At 40.8% G+C, this 12,219-nt stretch overlaps 1 protein-coding gene across 1 annotated transcript in view; it reads right to left on the minus strand.

The window, feature by feature from the left end:
• adamts3 (ADAM metallopeptidase with thrombospondin type 1 motif, 3) overlaps nucleotides 1–12,219 on the minus strand; it is a gene marked incomplete at its 5' end in the record, with an annotated part of 230,994 nt that overhangs the window by 82,401 nt on the left and 136,374 nt on the right. The window contains one exon of the mRNA XM_079251468.1: nucleotides 4,078–4,183. Coding sequence (XP_079107594.1) covers nucleotides 4,078–4,183 — 106 coding nt within the window. The remainder of the gene's footprint in view (nucleotides 1–4,077; nucleotides 4,184–12,219) is intronic.

Below are 12,219 nucleotides of genomic sequence, written 5' to 3' on the forward strand. Positions count from 1 at the left end.
TCAAATAATTATCAGAAAATCCTTCCCTGACGATCGTTCCTCGGTGGAAAGCTGACCTCTGCTCTTATATCCACCGATCCCTGAAGAAGCCTTGTGTTCACAGGATGAGCAGCAAAGCATCAGCCGCGGCGCCGGGTGGTTTGACGTCCCGCTGCAGGATATTTTAGCAGGATGGAGTCTCGCTGTGTCAGCTGCTTGACTGCTAAACGCTTTCTAAAAGCTGCACCACCTTCCTGCCTCCATCTTTTATGTTGTTAAAAAGACTCCGGGGTTGGATTCACCCTCCTGGTGGAGTGAAGATCAGCTGATTCCAACATGTAAAACTGTGTCTGTCTCTTTTCTAAAAGATATCGCCTCACACGGGGAAGCCGTCTGACTCCGCTGACGCCGGTCATGTTGGGCAGAATTGCCTCTTCCCAAACTGTAATCCCTTTAAGTCCTGACATCTACAGGCTTGGCTCTGTTCTCCATCCAACTGGACTTGATGCCTTCCAGGACCAGTTGATGTTGACTGTTGGCAGCAAAAAAGAAAGACACTGTTTGTGCTTCCAACTGGTTTCCATTTCCAAATGAGCGTGTTTCAAAAGTTTTTCTTTCTGAAACCAGACAAAAGGATTTCTGAAGAAGACAGAAACCTCTTAAAAAGACCGGCTGGAAATGAAGAAGGTTTCCTGGAAAACCTCAAGCGGTCCACTGAAACCTTTCATCTCCTATTGCTTCAGAGAAAAACATCAGATCTAAAACTCGCTGCTTTCGGGCCTGAATTACCTTGTAAATAATGGCGCTCCATCAGATGGGAAGGGAGAAAAACTGGAAGGGATTAATGTTGTACTGGTTTCATCCCACATTACAATCTGCAGACAGTCATACTGATAAAGCGGGCAAATATCCAACATTTATGGTTTACAAGCTAATAACAGGAGCTAAAACTGACCCACATTTCATGATGTTGTTGATCTGCCTGTCTTGTTTTTGGCCTCCAGGACAAAGAAAGTTGATTTTTTGCTGCCGTTTGGTCTTTCAGTAGATTATATGAGCTCTTACACATTAAGTTTATAATTTATGTTAGATTTTTTACTAAGAAGCAAGTTTTTAATGGTTGTTTTTAATTAAATGCTTGTAAATTCGACCCTTAGATACTAAACAGGACCAGGGACTGGTACAATGTGGCCGGAAACAGAAGTTTATTTGGAACTACTGAGTACTCACCAACCCACCCACCAACATGTGGAACTCCTGTTCAACTGCTCAAAGCAAAGTTAATCAGGCAGTCAGGTGGCAGAAACTCATGCGACTGAGCCATGAAGACTTGATGAAGTTCAAACTGAGCATCAGAATGAGGAAGAAACAGGGCCTGTTGTTGTAAAGACCACAGCGGGTTCCCTCCTGTCAGTAAGAACAGGAAACTGAGGCTACAATTCACACAGACTCACCAGAACTGGACAATAGAAGATGGAGAAACGTTGCTGGTCTGATGAGTCTCAGTTTTAACTGCAACATCCAGATATTTGGAACAGAATTCAGTGGAAATGGCATGAAGACATGGATCCATCCTGCTCTGTGTCGATGGGGCAGGTTGCTGCTGGTGGAATGGTGCGGGGTTTGCTCCCCATAGCACAAACTGGTTTCAACACCTGAGTCCTGCTGCTGGCCATGTCCATCCCTTTCTGAGCACAGTGTAGCATCTTCTGATGGAAACTTCCAGCAGGATGATGCACCACGTCACAAAGCTCACATCATCTCCACCATGACGATGAGTTCACTGTCCTCCAACGGCTCCACAGTCACCAGATCTACATCCAGCAGAGCAGCTTTGGGAGATTCTTCATGTCAACATGGAGAAAATCTCCAAGGAAAGTTTCCAAAAGTTATATTTATCCCACCAAGAATGAATGCAGTTCTTGAGGTAAAAGGAATCCAACCTGGTACTGGCAGGATGGATATGATAAAGTGGTTGGTAAGTGTGTAACTTTGCATCACAACAAACAAATTTAGTCAGTCGTGTTCAAACAGGACATGTGAGTTCATCCCAGGTACTGGTGAAGGGAAAGCTAGAGCTGCTCAGAGATTTTTAAGCTAAATACTACCAGAGGAAACACGATGAAATCTAACTGTGTGGTTTGGCTTGTTTGTGAAAACTGCATGGTTTAACCTTCATTCATGCATTCATGCGTCCGATTTCTGCAAGCGCTCGACAGCTGCCGGCGCATGGACACACCGAAATACAGCAACACAGTTCACTGTTTGTCAACTTACAGGGCCACATTTAGAAGACAATGATGTGTCTGGAAGGGAATGTTTGAGCTGTTCTTCAACGAAGAGATCATCGCTGTTCGTCCGCCAGACTAATCGGTATACCGTCCAAGTAAAGATGCAAAGGGAGACAGAGCAGGACGATCGAGTCGTGTTGCTTTTCAAACAGGTAGGCATGATTTTTTTGTGAAAAAGAATACAGTTTCATAAGGAAAAAACATCATTTATTATGCAGTGTGATGAAGGTTAATAAAGATTATTGTTTTTTTCAGTGTTTATTGTATCTGAGTCAGAGTTTGAAACCCAAGTTCTAACAAAAAGAAATTGTTCAAAAAGTTGTTGAAGTTTAACTTTCTACACTTTCTTAAAGACACAAATGAACTTTTGCCATTTACCCGTCAGCGCCCCCTATTGACAGCTAACTCTGCGCCCAGCTTGCATCCTACCTGACCCGTTATCTCTCTCCAACCAGCAGAAGATGAAGGTAATGATGACTCTTCTGTCTCTTTTCCTCTTTTAATCTTCTTGCATTTCTTTGCTGAATCAGCGACGGTGCGCTTGTGTTTATGTGAGTGAAGCGAAACTCTGCTGCAACGTCACGTTGCGTCCCAGACGTAAAAGTTGTGCAGTCTCAGCCTTAGGACGCTGCTGGGCAGCAAAGGCACCAGAAATTAACATGATAGATGTCACTGTGTCATCAAACAAGTCCAGAATTTTAAGATCGGAAACTTGCATTCCTGTCATTTAAGTAAGGATTAAACAACAAGGAGCCGTGCATTATACGTTTATAATGCCTGATGTAGAGTCCAGAACACCATGACGCCCACCGAAGTGCACTATAACCATTTAACGCACAGATATGATGTGTTTAATCCGCTTATACTATGGTCTCACACAAGTAAACATTTTATAACAAATGTTTATTTTTGTTTTTACAAAACTTGCCTGATATGCTAAAGTACAGGAACTATTTCATGTTGGCCTTGATGAACTTTCTATGCCAAACAACCGTTGTCAAGCCACAGGGCGTTTCTCTCGTCACCTGTCAAAAGCCAGCTGATCTGAATCAGTTGATTAATGCGTTGCTATGGTGACGCCCCAGGATATTTATCTCGCCAAACTACATGTGCGTATACATGAAAATATTGCAGCCAGTTGGCATTACAATTCTCTCTTCGTAAAATCTGCATTAAAGTTGCACTGAGAAACTCTGACCAACAGGTACTGTAGATTAAATTTACAGTCTTGTTGCTAGGCAACCTGCCCAACAGAAACCAGCAGGCTCACCAAATCCATTATGCATCACAGAGCAGGCAGCTTTTCTCTGTGTTCAGATGGACGTGAATAATCCTCTAAAATGCTAGTTAATATTTCTCTCTGTCTGCGAACAAACTTACCTGATGCAATCCTGACTCCCTCTCCCGACTGGACGGTAACAAAATCATCAATCATTTCATAGTTTCTACCTTTGTTTATAATAAGACAACCTACCAATGTGAATGTGTTTTACTCTTAACTTTTGTGGCGATGAAGTGCAGTTTGCAGGAGGAACCAGGGCGGTGTGAACAACTCCACGTAGGAGCAAGATGGAAAAGCAAAGAATGAAAGTGCTTGCTGTCAGAGCTCGAGACCAATCTGCAGAAAGGTTGCTCGTGTCATCTTCCATGCGGATCAAAGGGATGAAAGCCTCCAGAGAGCTTTGATATTAACAGAAAGGACAATCATTCCGCTAACAGCGCAACACAATGTCACAATGATTACAGCACTCGGCGGACTGAGGAGCCACGAGCACAAAGAAGGAAGGGCGGAATAAAAGGCACCTACACATGTCCGGTCTCGTGAGCCACAACAAAGGCGGAAGAAAAGCCGTCCTCGTGGTTTAGGGTGCAGCTTCGGACTGGGTGGCACATTCCTGTGACGGGGGCATAACCTGAAGAAAGAGGGGTGAAAACCATCAGAAGATGAGTTATTTGGTTCAGGTTCTTCTGCATGTAGACTCATCGATGAAAGTTTGAGATATTTGGCTTTTTGTGTGTCAGAATGTTCCTGAAACGCAGCAAAACGTTCACATGAAGTCGTTTTAAGACCCCTCAGGGTGTCCGTCGGGGTTCCTTCTGTCAACTGTCTGAATTGATTCCTGAAGACATGTTTGTTCTCCTGCCTTTTGTTTCTTATGAGTCATTTAACTTGTGTTAGATTTGCTTTAGTTTAATGGTTCCTGTTGTTGTTTGTCACGTTAAGTTCAGCTCTTTGGCCAATCGTTGCTGTTTTAAATGAACTTTATTCACAAATTTGCTTTTCTTTTTGTTTTAACAGCCTGTCCAGCATCGTGACAGCAGAATGATGGTCTGGCTGCCGCGTTGTTCTGAACACATTTACTCTTCCAAGAGGAGCCCATTGATATGAGACTCCCCTTGATTCTTACATTTTATTCTTTATTAAATTTACATCATAAATATGTTATTTTCCACTCATAACTGCTGGACGGGACTGGAGGAAAAGAGACAGTAGAGGAAAAGGATGAGAAAGAAGATAGAAAGTAGAAACAAACCACATTTCATGCATAAATTTGAAGTGACTTTCCTCCCATATTGTGACCTAAAACAAAGATACTCCCAGTTTCTCCTGCATTTGACAGATCTCTCTAGATTTCCTGCTTGGTTAAAAACATTGAAGGACAAAGTCTGACAGCTGCAATTAGAAGCCTAAAAAATGGCTAAAATCCTAAATGTCCTGGGCTTCAGCTGAGAATTGCTCCAGTTACTCTGAATAGAAACAACTGGGACCATTGTGTTTGTAAATGATGTTGCTGTTTGTTCTACGAGTCATTTTTCACTCAGACCTAAAAAAAAATAAAGGCATTTCCATCACTTCTCATAGAGGCAGATTTCTGAAAACCAGGGCAGGAAAACTTGCTAAAAGTAGGGCAGATGTGGGAATCTGGAGTTGCATCAGTGTGTGTCCTGTGTGTTTACATGTGTCACATGTCTGATGCAACATGGATGATGAGGAGCAGCGGGATGCCGAGAGACAGCGGGAGACTCGGTGCTGAGGAAAGTACTGCCTGTTTTTAGGGATGATTACGACTTTCCTTCCAACTCCGAGTTCGATAAGACGCTGCATGAGTTCATGAGACCGCAGACACTTCAGACATATGGAAGACATAAAGTCTCGAATGTGCCGCGTTTGAGCTGGTTTAGACCTCAGACGTCTGACACGATGAAGGTGAAGCAGAGGTCTGATGCAGTTTTCATGTCACTGGACTCTGTGAGTCTGGAACAACACAGATGACGCCGTCGCTGGAGTCCATGGAGACGGCTGCTTCAGAAAACCAGCTTTAGGGGTTAATATGAACTTTTCATGGTAAATGAAGCCTCCCAGTTTCATGGGCGGTCTAAACCACAGAAGCCATCTGGTAACATATATGGTAATATTTTACAACTTGGACTTATTTTTATGACTTAATCTAATAAATTGACCATAACAATGATTATAAATGAACCACCATCTTATTTAAAGTGGAACTATTATGTGTATTTCAGGCTTATTTTTATGTCTGAGCCCAGAAGGGCTGGGATTGATGGAGTTATTGTCACAAATGGCTTTATTTACTTCAGACCGACCCTCTCCGTAGGCTGTCAGATCAGCCTGCGGGCAAAACGAGTGGATTGAGACTCTTCCGCATTAAGCCCCGCCTCCCGCCACTGCACTACATCGGGAGCACGCACCGCACCTGCTTTCGCCGTCATTGTAACATCTCATAAACAGAAGGATTAGGCTCATATAAACTCAATAAAAAAAAACAAAATACAATGTCAACACATAGCATACAGCCCTACATGTTGGAACCTGAATCAGAGCCTGAAAACGAAGTGGAAAACAGCAACCCACAGCAACGAATGCAGCAGGATGTCTCTCTTTGGTAAACTCACCAGCCATCGTTGGAAATAACTTTATCCCACGTTTTCCACCCGCCTGATGTATTTGTACATGCCCTTGTTAACCAGTAGAAGGTAACCATACATATTATATATATATATATATATATATATATATATATATATATATATATATATATATATATATATATATATATATATATATATATATATATATATATATATTTAAAGGGCTCATATAATATTGTGTAATTTATTCTTTGTATTTTAACAAAGGGAAATTGTGGGGAAGAAAACCCTATTTATCTATCTATTTATCTATTTATCCATCGATTATCTGTGTATTTGTATATTTTTGTTTTTATTTTGAACAAAAATGTTTATTTATTTTTGTTCATTTGAGTCATCGTTTGCCTCGTGCAATGCGCAGAAACCCCCAGTTTCCATCCATCATTTTAATCAGGACTGAAGTTTATTAAAGGATGAAACAAATGAACAAACAAGCTGCCCAAAGTCTGTCAAAGAAAAGAAAAGAAAAAAACACTGACGACCAGTAATCAAATGAATGTCAGAGATTAAAATCTAAAACAGTTGTGAGCTTTTGGCCGTTCTGAACGGGCCTGAAGTTTTTTCACAGACAACTGCAGGAAAAAAAATTGTATGAATCTTTTTGGGGTTTTTTTTAACTGGTTTTAAAAATGAAAAGTTCAAATGAGAGGCTTTGCAACAAAACATAATGCCATATGCAGCAAAACAGACGAAACAGGAACAACTGGCCCAAATGGAACAAACAGTCCAGACGATGCAGCAGCTCTTTGAACAAGACGTCTCCGTTTTGGTTCGGTTTGTCCAAATAACACTGTGCCAGAACTCTCCTGTTTGTCTCTTTACCTGTGTTTGTGCTTAGTTTTGGTTTTAAAAAAAGAAAAGCTCATTTCAAGCCAAAATATGGATCAGTTTGTCCTCCGTGACTGCACCTCCTAAAAACATGCAAATGGAAACGTCAAAGTCAGCGTGGCGAGAAACTCACATAAATGTTCAATTTAATACAAACTGACACATCAAAGTAGCGAAATCATACAGAAAGTAGGAAAACAGAAAATAAATGAGCTGCAGAAGCGAAGCAACGTGCAGTTCTGTGGCATCCAACATGAGAAAACCCCAACGTGACCCTGCACGTCATGTTTTCAGGCCCCGTTTGTTTCTCCAGCTTGTCTGAACTTCTTCAGTTCGCTCTGCTGATGCTGCTGCCATCGTTTAGATTAGAGAAATCTCAAAGGTAATGAGCATCCAGATAACTCATCTTTCTCATTTCTAGCAAACAAAAGCTGCAGCACGCAGTGATACAGCACGACTTCTCCACATCAGGGGATTCCTGATGCCCCGCGAGGAATCTTAGCCCACTTCAGCTTTTCACAAAACTGATCAACTGGAACGGCAGACACATACAGTCGTCTTCAAATGTACTCATACCCTCCCGATGAAGAAGGAGAATAAGAGCTGATGGTGTTGTGTTATCTACACATGTCGGTTCATCAACCCTTACAGCTACAAGTCATCTTATGCTGTTTGGTTCAACATTTCTTTTGTTTTTATGTCAATATGCAAATAAAATCTCAACCCTTTAAACCCACAGTAAACATAATGATACGACTACTACTACTACTACTACTACTACTACTACTACTACTACTACTACTACTAATAATAATAATAATAATAATAATAATAATAACAACATCAAACATATTTTTTTGACACTCAAAGCAGCTTTAGATGTGAGGAAAGACGACAGTATTTAGGAAAACAGAAAATTATTATATCAATTAAGGCTTCAAAGATTTGTCAAAAACATTGACAATAAAACTTCACTGATGCAAAATTTCATTGTCAACGTGTTTTGGTGACAATTGTTGGCAACAGTTTGCAAATAAAACGCTGCGCCAGGCAACTTAACGCCGTTTACCAACCTCGGCTTTTCAGACAGTAGAAGAACTGTAAACACCAAGCAAATGATGCAAAGCACCACAGGAAGTGCTGGGGGCAGGATTGTCCTGCAGCGTCTTTGTTTAAACAACGAAGAAGAAATTGACGGTGGTGCAACTTATTTCCAAAGTCTGGGCATATTTCATGCTAAACAAAGTGTCAAACAGGTGAAATGTGTCGTCTGCCACGCAGAGTTGGCGTACCACGGCAGCACGACGGTCATGCATGAGCATCTGGAAGGAAAGCAGCCGGAGTCATGGTTTCCAGCGTTCTGGATGGCAAAGTTAGCGTTAGCGAGCAGTGATGTGCTGTTAACCTACAAAACAGGCTTTTTCAAGATGTAAATAATCATTTTGATTTACCTCTATGAAAAAAGATGTTAAAATATTTTATTTATTTTGTTTTCTTTTTGAGGCATTTTCTGTACAGCTTGGATATGACACTTTAGCTACGTTTGAATGGTCCAAAATAAATTAGTATTAAGCTGTTCAGCTTGAATTTAATATTCAACTGGTTCAAGAGTCGTTCTTTTAACTTACTAAAGGACATCATGTTGTGACTGACTGCGAATCAGGGTGACATCATATGATGCAGATGAAGAGAGTGGTGTAAAACATACTGGAACCAGTAAAAAGAGCTGCGTCAACTGGAAGCACAGATGGTGGGCGGGACAGAAATAATCGTGACTAATTGAAAAAATAATTTACAGATTAATTGAATATTTAAAAAGTAATAAGTTACAGCCCTAGGATAAATGGAAACAATAGAATTAGGTGTGACCAAGACATTTTATTGTCTGCATATCTTCTCTCATCAGAAGAAAATCTGACATTGACAACAGAAAGTCCATTTTTAAACCTTTTCCACCATGCAGGTTTTTTTTTTTCTTTCCTTGTTACTTCAGTTATCTTTGCTAACTTTTACCCTCTCAGAAGTAAATAAATAAATGCATAAATCCTCCAACTCAGCTCATGTTTGGTGCGTGACACTTGTCAACCTTCTGAGTTGGGAATCATTACTCATGCTGTGTTTCATCAGGACTGGATTTCTGCACACCTGTCAGCAAAACCTCTTCAGAACAGTAAGATGTTCAAAATCCTCAGAGTTTTTCCTCTCATGTGACTCCAGTCCTGATGCAACTGCCAGGTTCTGGTCCATTTCAGAGTGCAATACAAGATCCTTTACTGTCCTGGAGACCTCTTCAGTCCATGTCTCCCTGGCAGGTCCCTGATGGGGCGCCATGCTGATGAAAACTAAAGGAGATCAAACTTTCTGTTCAGTGATTCCCAGACTCTGGAACTCTCTTCCTTTGACCTCTATTCAACTATTAAACTTCATTTAAACATTTTTTTTGTTGTTTGTTTTTATATTCTTAGCTCAAAGCTTTGTGATTTTACATCTTGAGAGACCAAAGTTTCACTCACCTGACTCGTCTTTTGTTTTATCAGCCATAGATGAGCATAATTTCTGTTCTTTTCTGACATTTCTGCTCACTTGCTGATGTTTGGTTGAAGTAAAAGGATCTTGCATTGTGCTCTAAAATGGGCCAGAAGCCAGGCAGTTGCATCAGGACTGGTGTCAGATGAGGAAAAATCCTGATTGGACACTGCCATCTATTTGAAGAGCATGTTGCAGGTAAGAACCCCCCTTTAAACAGAAAAATATTGTAGGAACTGATGTTGAATAAAAACACACTTATAAAAAAATACACTATTTTGGGCTTTTAGAGTAGTTTCCGAAAGAATTTTCTACTGCATCAAAAACCGCAAGGAAAATGGAGACGGTGTGAGTCTGCTGTGAAAAGCACCTCATCGCAGGGTGCGCAGTAGCAGCATCTCACCTGTAGATGGCGTCTATTTATTCTTTTTAAGGGTAATAATGATTACATGACAATAACGTTTGTTTTCTTCCTTTCTCCTTTTTAATTTTGCGTTTATTGCTGAATCAGCGCCGGTGCGTGTTTAAAACAGCCATTTCCTTATGTATTCCTGGAAAGCTAAACTCTGCTGCAACGTCACGTCGCATCCTGAATGGACAAGTCGTGTAGTATGGTTTCTCAGCTCTGGGACGCCGCTGGGTAGCAGCGGCTAATGCACATGACAGATGTCATTGTCTCATCCAACAAGCCCGGGATGCGGAGTTTTAGGGTAAAAAAGTTACATAATGTCAAAGTTAATTAGAAAAGTTTCAAGTCAAAGTAAAAGAAAGAAGATTTAAAACTTCTGTTGAATGTAAAACACCTTGAGAAGGACACTGGAGGGTTTGTACATCGTTCCAGGCCGCAGCACCTGCTGCACAAATAAACCCTTCATCAAAGAATCAGAGCAAAGCTCTCCCACATCCCGACCACAAAATGAATCCTCAAGAGTTTGCAGATGTACATCGAAACAACCCTGATGAAGGAAGTCTTGTGGAACGGTGACATAATAAAGCAAATGTGTCTTAGGGGGGGAAACTGTTAAACACGGGATGCATCATGCTTTCAGCCTGTTCGGGGGATTTGGGTTTATTGAAATATCTGTAAACTCTGAAGGCAAACAACACAGTCTATGAATAAGATAAAAATGAAAACAGAGGCTCCAACAGCTACTTTATGATCCTTCATGAACCTTCTGATCAGTAATGGCCTCTCCGGCGATACACATGCTGCTCCTGGACTTGCATGTGTTTTCTCCGAGTGCTTAGGTTTATATTTTATATCTGTGTTGATAAGCTCTGATAAATATATCCCCAAAAATGCGATGACAAGAAACTCTCAAGTGGAGCCTTTGAAGACGTGAGCTGAAACGAGGAACAGTGGAAAGATCCCAAACAGACAGAAATGCTTCCCCCCTCTGCAGCTTGCTAATACGTTCACAGCTGAAGGCTTTCGGAGCAGAAAGCAGCTCGTCTGAGAAGCCAGATGCTCTCATTGAGGAGAAATTTCTTTAAATGGAAAACATTAATTTCTATTTGATTTTATGCAAATTATGCAACTCTCAACGGAGGCTACGTCCCAGGTCAAACTTTTAAACCATTTGTCATCTAATTAAGACACTAATACACAATTTGACGTCATAAAATGTGCATGTTGGGGCATTTATTGGTGAGAAAAGTTTAATTGGTGAGAGTATAATGCATTGAGAACAAAAAGCTATCATGTTTTAAAGTATTGTGAAACTTCAGGCAGCATTTTCAGTGTCTACGTGTCTCATTCTTCTCTGTTTCAATGGGGGTCTGGACAAAGTCCACGTGGATTTAAAACTCAACCTTTTTCCTTTTTAACCTTATTCCTACCATTGTATGGCCACTTTGTGGCCCGGTTTAAATGACAGATCAATGACCTTTGCCACAAACCAGGTGTTTAGACTGTGTTTTAGACATGCTCTACAAGGCCTCGCTAACTTTCTATTATTCTCTTGTAACATTCACCCCCTACTGTTACAATAGGCAGTCATGCCCTGCCTTTCTGGCTTCACTTGCCCTCATTTGGTTAGTCCTCCCTCTCCAACTACAATTGCACCTGCTCCACTACATGGACACACACACCTGTCCATAAATCACCACCACTTTCTTAAAACCAGTTCGCTCCTCCACAGCAGTCACCAGTCCATCCACATTTCTTCCTAAACCTTGTTGGCCAATAAAAATCTTGGGATTAATTGAATTTTCGGCAGCGCAAGTCCTTCAGCAAAAAACATGACAGAAGCATCAACCTGCCTGATATAATGTCACCTTTGGTGTTGCATAAGATGTTTTCCTGAAGCTTCATTTAATGTCTTCAAAACATACACATGGATTTTATTTTGAAGGAACTCTTTATTTTAAGGAACTTTAGGGACGTTGGAACAGAAAATATTATTCCTTCAGCTAGCGTTAATCAGTTTGTAATACCGCATGCCTCCACTAGGGGGCAGACAAGCTATATTAGAAAGTACAGAATAGTAAAATTTGCAGGTTAGCATTTGGTTAATGTAACACTGGCAGCAGGAAAAGCAAAAAATTCACACAAAAAGTAGCACTCCCAAAAATAAAGGTACAAGATAGGGACATTTCTGTATCTATAGGTACATTTTTTAGGAATGTTCTTTCAAAAGTACAA

The sequence above is a fragment of the Telmatherina bonti genome (assembly GCF_933228915.1).
Source record: "Telmatherina bonti genome assembly, chromosome: 13".
In the NCBI taxonomy this organism is placed as follows: domain Eukaryota; kingdom Metazoa; phylum Chordata; class Actinopteri; order Atheriniformes; family Telmatherinidae; genus Telmatherina; species Telmatherina bonti.